The sequence below is a fragment of the Stenella coeruleoalba genome (genome assembly GCF_951394435.1).
Source record: "Stenella coeruleoalba genome assembly, chromosome: 1".
Classification (NCBI taxonomy): domain Eukaryota; kingdom Metazoa; phylum Chordata; class Mammalia; order Artiodactyla; family Delphinidae; genus Stenella; species Stenella coeruleoalba.
Window position 1 is genome coordinate 4,142,345 of NC_137169.1, and position 12,986 is coordinate 4,155,330.

The following is a 12,986-nucleotide window of genomic DNA, read 5'->3' on the forward strand; positions in this document are numbered from 1 at the left end:
CGTTTCTGTGCGAGGGCTTTCTCTAGTTGTGGCGAGCGGGGTCCACTCTTCATCGTGGTGCGCGGGCCTCTCGCTATCACGGCCTCTCGTTGCAGAGCACAGGCTCCAGACGCGCAGGCTCAGTAGTTGCGGCTCACGGGCTTAGTTGCTCCGCGGCATGTGGGATCCTCCCAGACCAGGGCTCGAACCCGTGTCCCCTGCATTGACAGGCAGACTCTCAACCACTGCGCCACCAGGGAAGCCCCCCGGATTATTTTTTAAAGATATCTTTTGAGAGGTTGAATGAATGATCAACCATCTCAGTGCAAGTGAAGGGCAATTCCTCTCCACCGAGGACGGTCTTGAAGGGGAGCACCTAATTATGAGTCAGAGCTGAGAGGCCCGGAGCTGGTCCCCTGGGCTCCACCAGGCAGAGCCGAGAGGCTGGGACAAGAGGGGATCTGAGCGCAGCATGAGGAATTCATCACTCACAGAAAGAAACACCCAGCTCGGGCTCAAGGAAGGACTTCTTTTTTCCCAAGTCTTTCCTCAGGACGTTGTTTGCAAAGTAATAAAACAACATCTTCTTTCAGGGCTGCATATTACAGTGACAACTCAATCAAAACCCAGAGCCCACGCGGCTGATTCAGGAATCCACGTGTAGGCGGGACAGCCATGTCGATTCCAAAGATGGTCCCCTGCTACTGGCAGCTGGCAACCTCCCGTCGTATCACCCCCAAGCCACGGCTGATCGGCAGAACCAGAAAAACCCAGGCAATTAGTAAAATCAGAAGAAGATCATCACCAAATTTCAGAATCACTTCAAAAAAGGGCAAATTGTGTTTCTCTCTATTCCCATAGGTACGGACGCAGAGTTTTGCTCAGATGATGAGACCGCAGAACCAGTCCCTCCTGCCTATCTAGGCCACCTTGGGAATGCTCCACACTTCATGTAAACACGTACATACACGTATGCACACAGGTACACACACACACACACACACACACACACACACACACACACACACACGGCGAAGGGGGATTCTCTTTAGTTAACTAAACTCTGAACGTCAAGGATGGGAGGAAAGCGCTGGGCAAGGAGGATGCCGCCGAGTGGCGCATCAGGATGGGTGTTCCTGGGGCACCACTGGCCTCTGCTGCTCGCCTTGGGCATAGCAGCTGGAGCACAGCTCTTCCCTGAGCAATTCCGTGGCTCTGACACCAGCTCCCAACCAGAAATGCTCTGTTCACCCACACCAGCCTTGCTGCGATCTCCACTTCAGTAACTAAGGCTGAAGGGTGCAGATTCTTCCAGAAACATTGAGGGCTGTGGTCCTCCCTAACACACGGCCCCGTCCCCATGCCCCACTCGGCAGGACACGAACGATGGAGCGGCACTCGGCTCCCACAGCTCAGGTCAGACCTGAACTGTGAGCTGGAAAGGCCCGAGACCCACAGCTCCCAGGACACGGGGACACACGAGAAGCCCGCTCAGGCACGGATGCTAAACCCTGGACGAGTCCAGAAGGGGGAGCGGCAGCTCTGAAGGCTTCCTTGCAACGCGACCTCCACTCTGCAGGGCTCACAGTCACCCAGCTGGTGGCGGGACAGGGCAGGCCCTCCGGGCGTGGCCTGTCAAGGCTGTGACAGCCACTGCCACGGGGAAAGCCAAGGGGAAAGCCACGGAGGGAGGGCTCATCTCGGGACCCCAGTGGCGGCAAAGTGCTGCTGTGCTGACTTCAGAGCATAAGCATCCCCTCGACACGGCAGCGCTTCCAAACGGAGCCTGCAGGGCCCCTCCGATGCCTGGGGTGAAAACAAGGCCCAAGAACAACCCCTGCGGCCAAGGCAGGTGGCACTCACAGCCTCTGACCTGCTGGATTGCTCTTCAAGGCGGAGAGATGATCTACCGACCTCCAGAGGCGGATGGCGGGGACGAAACCACACCAAGGTGCTGGGAGCCAGCCTCTCCCGTGGAGACTCCCCAGGAGTGAGAGGACCCTGTGTCACCGTACTAACTGTCACCACACCGGGCTTCCCGGGGCCTGACTGTCCAACCGAGAAAGCGAATCCAAACAGCCCGGCCCTGGAAGGCTCCCAGCAACATCGGGGCCACCGCGCTCCTGCCCGGGCCTTGACCGCCCCAAGTCAGAGGCGTGAAGGCGACTCACTGCCTGAGCTGGGACGGCACCCTAAGCAGCCGCCCACCGTCACTCCCCGGTTTACAACACGCGGCCTTTCTCTCCAGCCAGACTCTAAGGGGCACCTCACAGGCCGTCTGGCAGCCTGGACACCAGCCGCGGTCCTGGGCCGCAGGACACACATACCCACGGCCTTATCTAATTTTCCTGACCTCCGGGGGCAGCGTCATCCTCTCCGGCACGTTCAGTAACAGGACCAGTCAGAGTCAATCCACGCGGAGACATGGCATCCTGACTCTGGGTGACCGCCAAGTGCAGAGTCGCGACCCGGCGGCCTCACGACTGGGCCAGGACCGCCCCCCGCAGAAAAGGGCGGCTCGCTTGGTCTGGTTACGCACGGCGACCTCCCCCAGGATGGCCACGGTCACTGCCACCACCTCCATTATTCACTGTACTGTCACTTACTGGGCTTCCCTGACTCTGTAGGCACGGGAAGGACAACGCCAACACAGCACTGACCCTCCCGATACCCGTGACCGTCCCCCGCAGGACCCCGCTGCCTGCAGTTCAGCTTCAAGCAGCAGCTGGGAAAAAGACCTCTGGGACACCTCCCACTCTTGAGGAAGAGCCCAGTGTCCCTAGGAAGGCCCTGCCCAGCCAGCCCACCAAGCCCACCCTCGGCTGCCTCCCCACGCCTCCCTCTCCCACCCCCGGGCACATGCGGGGCCTGCCCTGCTTGCGGCACCTGCCGCCCTGCTCGTCCCGGGGCTGGGTCCCTCCTCATCCTGGGGCCCAGCTCGCAGAGGTCTGCCTGCAGCACACCTCCCTCCTTCTTCAGGGCAGCAGCTGTCGGTCTCCTCCGAGAACCTATCACACCTGCACCTGCTCTGTTGCCTGCCTGGGTGTGTCGTCCCAGCAGACTGCAAGTTGTCCAGGGTGAGAACCACGCCAGGCCCGTCCACCCAGCATCATCGCCCCGGCGCCCGGCACAATGCCGAGCAGACAGCAGGCGATGGAGGGATGTTTGCGAATTTGGTGCAGCTGAACGAAGATGGAAAACCCTGTCTGCGGGGCGGCCAGACACAGCTACGTGGGCAAAATCGTGTCACCAACTGATGCCAACGCAAGCACCCCGTCTGCAAGCAGAGGCGGGGGCTCCGGGCTCTGCTACCTTCTACCTGGGTAAGTCACTTTACTGCTAGGTCTCAAGTTGCTCATTTTAAAAAAAACAAAAGAAGAAGAAGAAACGAAAAAGAAAGAAAAAGAAGGGGAGAGGAAAAGTAGGGGAGTCAGATGAGATCGATAATTTCCTAACTTTGTTCCAAAAGCTGCAAGTTCCGTGAAGGGGACGAAACCCCCTCGTGTGTCCCCCCCACTCCCAGCTGAACCGCTCAGGGCGTGCGGCTTCCACCCAAGATTCCGTCTGGAAACAGGGGCCGGCGCCAGGACGAGCTTTGGAGGGCCGGGCCCGCTGCTCAGGGGCGTTCCTGGGCTCTAGGACGCGCTGGCGGCGCCCCCAGGTCCACTGTACCCCGCACGCCCACCCCGCACGCCCACCTGCCGCCCCGCCCACCTCACTGAAGTCGATCCTGGGTGGCTGCCTGCAGAGCGGCTCCAGGGGCCTCGCCGGGCTCTTCCACGTCCTCCCGAAGAAGTGTCGGTAGGTCACGTCAAAGAGGGACACTCGCAGGTGGCAGCCCACCTCCGACAGCACCTCCAGCACAGCCTAGGAGACAGAGGGACAGCCCTGAAGGGTCCTCAAGGTCACGAGTCTCCCAGCAAGTGCTGACGGACCATCCACGGAGAACTGGGCCACTCAGCGTCCATCCCCCAGTTTAGGTCTCAGTTCCTTTCGGGGAACTACCTCTCTCCCACGGCCCGTGGTCCTGGTGAGGTTATGAGTCCAAGTACACAGCCCTCCCCTGGCCAACCAGAGGCTGGAGTCTCTGGGCCCAGACACAGGCTGGAGACTCACCCAGAGCAACGAGACACAAGAGGCCAGAGCTGCAGAGACAGACACACATGATGCCATGTGGAGCCAAGAAAGAACAAGTCCAGGTGACACCACGTGAGATTCTGGATAAAGGCACACCTGAAGCTTATGCTAACTATGGGTTTGTCTTTATGTGAGTTAACAAATTACCTCAAGCTTAGCCTATTTTGCATGGTTTTCTGTGTTCTGTTTTACCCTTTACATCCTGATAGAACCACAAACTAAAAACTCAACTTGCCAGAATTATTTGGGGGTGGCGCTGGGGTGTGAGCAAAAGAAAAGCAGATCTTTGAGAACTGAGAAGTCATGGCCACAAATACAGACAAGGCACCAGACGCTGTAAAGACCAGCCCTTTCCCCACAGCAGCACCGCGTACCGCAGTGAGGCTCTGCTAGGCCTTTAGCTCCTCTGGGAACGTGGGGGTCCCACCACCCTAGCGAATGAGAACGGCTCCCAGGACCTAAACTGCCTGGACAGAGTGATTTACGCTGAACACCTGCTCTCCTTCTGGGACTCTGGAATCTTGGTACCTGCTAGGCAGAGGGCATCTACACGACCAGCTCCCGAGAAGCCCTGAGGTTTCTAGGGCCTGTGGGCACTGAGTCTCTAACGAGCTCCCTTGGTTGACAGCATTTCACAGGTGGTGCCGCAGCCCGTTGCTGAGGGAATGAAGTGTGTCCTGGGGGACTCCCATGGCAGATGACCCCGGAAGCTCACGCCCGTCTCCCCCCACACGCCTTTGGCTCGGCGCATCCTACTCGGTAATTTCTCACTGAAATAAATCTGTCCTCTGAGGATGACTGTGTGCTGAGTCATGTCAAATCCTCCTGAGCCCGGGGGGTGCCTCTGGGGGCTCCCGACGTAGGTGCACACACACATTTAGGACCGTCACGTCTTCCTGACTCACATCATCGCTGTGAAATGTCCCTTTATCTCTAGGATATGCTCCGCCTTGAACTCTACTTTGTCTGATATTAGTACAGCCACAAGGCTCTCTTACGCTTAGTGTTTACACGGCCTTTTCTCCATCCTTTTCCTTTCATACGTATGGTTTGAAGACACACACTTTAGGTTTATAGTGTGATTTTTTATAAACAACTTATAATTGGGTTTTAAGTGAAAACTTTAAATGTGTGACTCGACATCACGAAACCACTTGTAGGAATCATTCCACAGACATATGTGTGCATTTTTTTTAAGCGATGTCCATGAAGTTACGCACTGTAGCCATGTCTGTAAGAGCAAACCCCTGGAGGGAGTCCAACGGGTCATCAGCAAGGGCCTAATGAACGGATGACAGGTCATCCACACAGGAAAAGCCATGCTGTCTTAAGAAAGAGCCAGAAATTCTTCATGGAATGACATGAACAACCTATAACACATATTGTTAAGAATATTTTTTAAGATATAGAACAGAATATAAGCTATCATTTATGTTAAAAAAAAAGGAAAAATACATACAACTGTATTTATCTGTTGTATTTGCTTAGAATTTCCAGAAAGTTGTACAGAAAACAGGTTAACACTGGCTGTATCTAGGGTGGGACACTGGGTGCCTTGGGGACTTCATGGGACAATACACTTTCCCTGTGCGCCCTTGTGAATTTTGAACTATGGGAATTACCTTTTCAAAAACAAATTAAAATGAATTAATAAAGTAAAATGGTAAAATAAATAAAATCTCCTTTGCAAAATTCCTGCTGTCCACTATCTTGTGAGCTCCTGGAAGGCCAGGAGACTGCTGGAGCCGGTCTCCCTAGGTTGGAGTCCCAGCTGGCCGGCTGGAGCTGTGTCACCCTGGGCAACCAAGGTCACCTCTCTCGGGTTGCCTCCTCTTCTGTAAAACAGGGGTAATGATGCTACCTACATCTTGGGGTTGTCATGAGGATGAAGTGAACTAACACAAGTAAAGCGCTAAGAAGTAAAGTAGTACGAGCAGTAATCACCACAGTACCTAACACGGTGGCAAGCACACGGCAGGTGCTCAATCAAAGGGCTCGAAGTGATGATGCAGGACGGATGCGAGTGATTTAATAATAGCCCCAGCGCTCCGACAGCTTTGCGTGCCTGGAGAACGACCCTGCCAGCTGCAGAGGAAGAAGATACGGTCTTGCCAAGCCACGTGCTCACACTGGCAGGGCTGGATCCTTCCTGTGCGTCCCCCCAGGACACTGGGCCTCCCTAGGACCATCCAATCCTGTGGGTGGTCTGAGGAGGCACAGACGCGCCAGCTTCTCCGGCAGGTCCCCCGGCGGCTGGAGGGCACAGGTGGACGCAGAGCCACAGAGCAAGGGCCTGAATGTGCAAAGGCGGTGGTACCTCCCAGGCACATCTCCCAGGATGCCCAGAGCTCCGCCCCTGCTATTCTGACTGCCAGGCTGAAAGCCGGCCATGCTGAGCCATGCACAAGGCCACCTCTTGCAAACAACCTGGTCAGGAAATAACCCAGGAACTCGAATTACCTGGGTTTTTAGATTGCTCCACTGTAGGCAAAAAGAAGCCTTTTAGCCAGGGCCAAAAGTGCTGACCGAGTCACTGAATCACAAATCCTCTTTGCTGACGGACCACTTTACCTCCGAGTACTGCCAAGGCCCGGGGTGATGGGTACGGTACAAGACTCAAATAAACATGTGAAAATCAATACCATCTCAGGTGAGAGCAGTGACAGCGTGCGTCTGACAGTAAAGAACCAATTTCTCTACCTGCTTAATGAGCGGGCCATCGAGCCACTTCAGGACACACTGAAATGCCGTCGACTCCTTTAGAGGCTGGCGTGCTCTCTGTGTGTGGGGAGGGACCAGCAGGTTTTGGTCAAAGATCCTGTGCCAGTCGTGCATTCTGCCGGTCTGAGGGTCGCTGGGGGCCTCTAGGACTACCTGCGGCATTCATGTTCAAATAAAGAAAAGAGTTATGAGGGCCACAGTTCTTAGAGCAGTTCTGAAAGTTTCCGACCTCCCGGGAACCCCAGGGAAACCACCACCCCTGCAACCCACACTCTGCCATCCCACCCTCTAGCCCCCCAGTGCAGCAGACTGGCGCCCACGCCACCTTCCCCTGGCCAACCAGAGCACACCTATCCCGGTCTCAGTGACTGATTTAGGGACCGGCACGTGCTTTGTCCAGCTGTGGAGGTCGAGCCCTGCACAAGGGCACCAGGCCTCGGGAACCAGGGCTGTCTTAGAGTGGCTTGGGGCACATGACCCACTCAGAGCCAACGAGATATGATCTCAGAGCTTCTGCTGGTTCTGTTAGGAGAGGAAACACTCTTTTCTGTGGCCTTCGGAGCAGAGACGTCATCAGCCTGAAGCTGCCCCGGGCACCACAGGAGCAGCTACCTTGAGACACATACAAAAAGGCAGGCAGAGCAGGAGCAAGGCCAGCGGGTCCAGACGTCATCACGAGAGCCCTGGCTCAAGGGGCCCCTGAAGTCCGGCACCCAAGACAGCTGAGCTACATGCAGTCTTGTTGGTGAAGCCAGGTGGGGACAGCTTTTGAGTGCTCTGGGTGCCTTGGCAACCTGGCTCAATAAGGATGCTACCCGCCTTCCAGCAGACAGGGATCTGAACCTTCTCGAGAGACTGTCTTCAGCTGACACAGAATCATAAGCTCTTGGCCTTGAACAGAGGCCATATTCTGTATGCTAAAATGGCAAGCAAGAAGGCACGGGCTTTGATCTTCTAAGACAGCAGTTTTCTGAACGTGGTTCCCAAACCCCTGAGGTTGCCCAAGGTGGTCAAGGGCTCCACAGGGTCAAAGCTATTTTCATAACCTCCAGATGCCACTTGCCTCTTTCACTGGGTTGGCATTGGCGCCGGTGGCGGCAAGGCAACGGTGGGTGAAGCCGCATTACGCCCCGAGGCAAACGGCACCGCACCCCACGAGCCATCCTGGGTTCTTCCCCTCTCAGGGCATAACGTCCAACAGCTTCACCTAAGAATGTCCTTGGGGAAGCTGTGAAAACCATGGATTCTATGACGTCTTGACCCTTGAGGATGAGTGCTTTCAACACTCTGTGATGAAACGGGAAATACACGAGAAGCATTTCTGCTGCCAGATGAAAGACAACGGTCACCCCAGGGTAAGCCGGGCGTGATCGCTGTTCTGCGAGCTGAACTAACTAGCTCCTTCTTTCACTCAGCAACACCACTCTCACTAAAAGAACGGCTCAGAGACAAACCATGGTTTTTCAGACTTGGGTGCTTTGTAGACAATCTCTCAGACGTGAACAAAATGAACCTGTCACTGCAAGGAAAACTCGTCAAAAAAATTGAGCTTTCAGGCAAAATTCAGAATTGGGAAAATCTGTACCCTCCACTGTGAGCCAGACAGCTGCATACTTCTTTGAAGACTTTCCTGACGAGATGGGTAGTGCCGGGAACGAAAGGGATCTTTTGAAATTGTGTGATTAGATGTGTCAATATCTGGAAGATCTGCCTCCCTCAGAAGCAGTATTTTCCGAGTGAACAAGCACAATGACATAAAATTCTGCATGGATGAAAGATCCACCCGAACACTGTGAAAGTTCAGGAACAGGGTGTCAGACTGCACGCAAGAAACCCGCAAGAAACAACCGCTGTGGATTTGGGTAGAGCACCAAAGCAGGGTACCCCCAGTTCTCTAAGGGCCTCCTCCCTCCGCGGGGTGAGGCTGGATTTCCTTCAAAGACTTCAGCCGAAATGACCCATCACAACAGAGCAGCCTGTACCAGACCAAGCAGTCCCCAGCGGTGTGTCAGCAGGATGTTAAAGGGATTCGCAAACAAGCAAAACCACCCCACAGTTCTTGCTCATGGTTTTGTTTCGGAAAACGCAATTGGCTTTCATTAAAAAACTACATCTTTATGTTAACGTGTAACAGGTCTACTGTTTTTAAATGAATTAATAACACTGTAGATGCTTCTCAATAACAAATATTGGTAGAAGTCACTCAAGTTTTATCGTTATTTGGAGTCCTTAATCACGTTTTAAAGCATAAAGGGATCTGACACTCAAAAGCTGGAAAAGGGCTGTTCTACAGGAAGCCAAAATTCGAGTCTTCGGGCAGCCGGCCCACTCTCCACGCTCACAGGCTGTGCTGGGAATGCAGGGGGCCTGGGAGGCACGGATGTGACCGCCCCCCTCCCACACCCTGTGGGCCTCAGGGCGGGGGCCCAGCCCCCCACTGGAATGCCACTCCCACCCGGCACCCCCTCGGGCGGGCACACCCCTCGGCCTCCAGATCCGGACTGTATAAACAGGAAGGCGCGCACTTTGGTTAGTTTGGGGTTTCTTCCTTTGTAGGTTACATTTGTCTACTCAATATCCCTTGTTTTGTGGAACGGCCCTCCCAGAACCCATGACATACACTGGGTGTGTCTTCCCTGGGACTCCAGCCACGCTGCCCTCTGGACAGGCTGTCTCTCCCCCAGGCCAGGAGCTGCCCAGGCCGGCCTGGAGCCCCAGGGGCCACCCTGCCACCCCAGGGAGAGCCTAAGGTAAGAGGCCAGCCCAGGGGAAGCTGGTGGAGATGGAGGGTGGCGAAGACGGCCCTGCCGGCAGGACCCAGACCTCCAGGTGGAGAGAGCCTGATGGAAGGCAGCCCCACCCCAACCAGAGCTGAGTTACAGGAGCCGTAAAGGCCTGTGGCGGCTAAATAATGGCCCCCGAAGACGTCCCCAACCCAATCCTCAGAGCCGATGATTATTGGCCTTCACGTGGCAAAAGGAACTTTGTGGGCATGATCAGGTTAGAGACCATGAGATGGGGAGAGCACCCGGATTATGCAGGTGGGCCTGAAATCGTCACAAGGGTCCTGATGAGGGCGAGGCAGGGGGGTCAGAGAAAAGGCCAGGCGGGGCAGAAGCGGGAGAGACGTGAAGACGGAGGGAGGGACCCCAAGCCGAGGAACGCAGGCGCCTCTAGAAGCTGGAGAAAGCAGGAACCCGATTCTCCCTGGAGCCTCCAGAAGGATCACAGCCCTGCCCGCACCTTGGCTTTATCCCAGTGAGACTGATTGCGGACTTCTAACCTTCAGAACTGAAAGAAGATAAATTGTTTTCGGTCCCCCGGTTTGTGGTAATTCGTTACAGAAGCCACAGGAACGCATACAGGTGTCCATGACCTGTAAGCAGAAGAGGTCTGACCAACACCCAGCAGGCCTCAGCGCTTGTCACCTGTCCTGTACTGATCTGCTCACTGGCCCACTGCTTGCAGAAGGGAACCTACTGTCTTGTGGCCGTGGTACCAGGCTGTCCACCAGGACTCATCAAATTCAATCATGAAATTTAAGTTTCAGTAAACTTGACTCCCAAACATTTGTCTTTCAGGAAAATGTGCTTTTCTCCTTGACATTAGCTATAAAACTGGGAGGTTTGTTCTTAGAAAGCGAGTGCATATCTACAGGGAAGCCCTTCCTACCTCGGGAGCACAGGCAAAGCACGCGCGGCAGGGTGTCCTCTAGAAGGGGCCCCCGCAGCCCCACACCCTGCCCCGCGGGGTTTCCCGAGCCCAGGATGCAGCCTCCTTTGCAGGGCGCCCCAGACTTTGCTCCCGTGCCCCGGATACCTGAGCCAGTACCTCCCCGCACTCCCCTGAGGGAAGTGGGACCCAGCACCACACTTGGCGGGGAGCTGCTACAGAGCCCTTCCACTATGGTCACCCGGGCAGGGGACACAAAACAGAGGCCCCAGGCAGCACCAGCAGGAGATGCACCGGCACAAGAGGCAGCGACTCGGAAAGGCAGGCCACCCAACATCAAAGAACTGAGATGGACAGGTGCAGGCAGGCAGCAACATTCCAAGAGGGTGATGGAGGGAGGGGACTCCTGAGACACAGCCTCCTGCGGGCGGGAGCCCAGACTGTCCCAGGGGCTCTGGGACACGCAGAGCGCTTGCGTCCCCCAGCCCCCCACCCAGAACGGCTCTCACCCAGCCCTCACTCCCGTCCACTCCGCGCTGCCGTTGCTTCAGTTCCTCCCGGACACCACGCCCGTGCCACCCACCAGGCCATCAGGCGCACACCCCGGGGTGATTCCTCCTCTTCCTTGGGAAGTCAGATCAGGAGCTACCTCCATCTCCCACACAGGACGCTGTCACAGAAGGCACCCCGCTCCACCAGGCTCCACCAGGCTACGGGGTCCCGGTCGCCCTGCAGGACTGAGCTCCATGAGGTCAAGACTAGGCCCTCGGTGAAAACTTTTTTAGTGATTCAGCAAATCACTAAGTTATGCTGTGGAGGAATTAAGAAGGCTGCGGAGGAAGGGCAGAGAGGCCTTTGGGGCTAGATGAACAAAAAAGGGAAAACTGGGAGGGCCCCATGCTTTGAGCCCAAGAGAAGGGTACAGTGGGCTCTCCAGAGGGGAAATAAAGAAAAGGCACCAGCTTTCATTGAATCCTTATCATGAGCCAGGCACTCACAAACATCTTCATTTTCATTATTCCAACATCTCCATAAGGTAAGTAACATTACTGTCCCCATCTTATAGATGTGGAAAGTGAAGCTCAGAGGTTAAACAGCCAGTCTGAAAGCACACAGCCAGTCACACTCACATCAAAGACATTATAGCCGGGCTTCCCTGGTGGCGCAGTGGTTGGGAGTCCGCCTGCCGATGCAGGCGACGCGGGTTCGTGCCCCGGTCCGGGAAGATCCCACATGCCACGGAGCGGCTGGGCCTGTGAGCCACGGCTGCTGAGCCTGCACGTCCCGAGCCTGTGCTCCGCAAGGGGAGAGGCCACAACAGTGAGAGGCCCGCGTACAGCAAAAAAAAAAAAAAAAAAAAAAAAGACATTATAGCCATGCCAGCCCTCTGCCTACCAAGGCCAGGAGAGGCAAAGGAGCAGAGGCCCTAAGGGCAAAGAGAGGGCACTGGTCCAGGACCGGGCTGATCCCCCCCTCCTCTCAGACTTCTGGAAAGTCTTTTGCCCTCCAGGCGTCTGTTTTGCATCTACAAAAGGAGCGGCTATAAAGTTCCCTTGAGGTCTTTGCTTCTGCAGATCCGGTCAACAAATATCCACCAAGCACTCGTTCTGTCCCAGTCCACACACCATGAAGCGGACTGTCAAATGCCCTGTCTTCAAGAATCTAAATATCCAGTGGGACAAAAACAAGGGGGTGGAGACTGGTTCAAGATGGCGGAGTAGAAGGACGTGCGCTCACTCCCTCTTGCGAGAGCACCGGAATCACAACTCACTGCTGAACAATCATCGACAGGAAGACACTGGAACTCACCAAAAAAGATGCCCCACATCCAAAGACAAAGGAGAAGCCACAGTGAGACGGTAGGAGGGGTGCAATCACGATAAAGTCAAATCCCATAACCGCTGGGTGGGTGACTCACAAACTAGAGAACACTTATACTACAGAAGTCCACCCACTGGAGTGAAGGTTCCAAGCCCCACGTCAGGCTTCCCAGCCTGGGGGTCCAGCAACGGGAGGAGGAATTACCAGAGAATCAGACTTTGAAAGCTAGCGGGATTTGATTGCAGGACTTCAACAGAACTAGGGGAAACAGAGACTCCACTCTTGGAGGGCACACACAAAGTAGTGTGCACATCGGGACCCAGGGGAAGGAGCAGTGACCCCAGGGGAGACTGAACCAGACCTACATGCTAGTGTTGGAGGGTCTCCTGCAGAGGCCGGGGGTGGCTGTGGCTCACGGTGAGGACAAGGACACTGGCAGCAGTTCTGGGAAGTACTCCTTGGTGAGAGCCCTCCCGGAGTCTGCCATTAGCCCCACCAAAGACCAGGTAGGCTCCAGTGTTGGGTCGCCTCAGGCCAAACGACGTACAGGGGGAACCCAGCCCCACCCATCAGCAGACAAGCAGATTATAGTTTTACTGAGCTCTGCCCACCAGAGCAACACCCAGCTCTAGCCACCACCAGTCCCTCCCATCAGG

General features: G+C 55.5%; 1 protein-coding gene across 3 annotated transcripts in view; it reads right to left on the reverse strand.

The window, feature by feature from the left end:
* The window catches only part of NPHP4 (nephrocystin 4), a 136,187-nt gene that overhangs the window by 116,660 nt on the left and 6,541 nt on the right, over positions 1 to 12,986 (reverse strand). For all 3 annotated transcript variants that reach the window (XM_079946186.1, XM_079946185.1, XM_079946187.1), the window contains exons 3-4: positions 6,817 to 6,986; positions 3,694 to 3,846 (exon numbers count right to left, since the gene is read on the reverse strand). In XM_079946186.1, coding sequence (XP_079802312.1) covers positions 3,694 to 3,846; positions 6,817 to 6,951 — 288 coding nt within the window. In that variant the 5' untranslated portion in view covers positions 6,952 to 6,986. The remainder of the gene's footprint in view (positions 1 to 3,693; positions 3,847 to 6,816; positions 6,987 to 12,986) is intronic.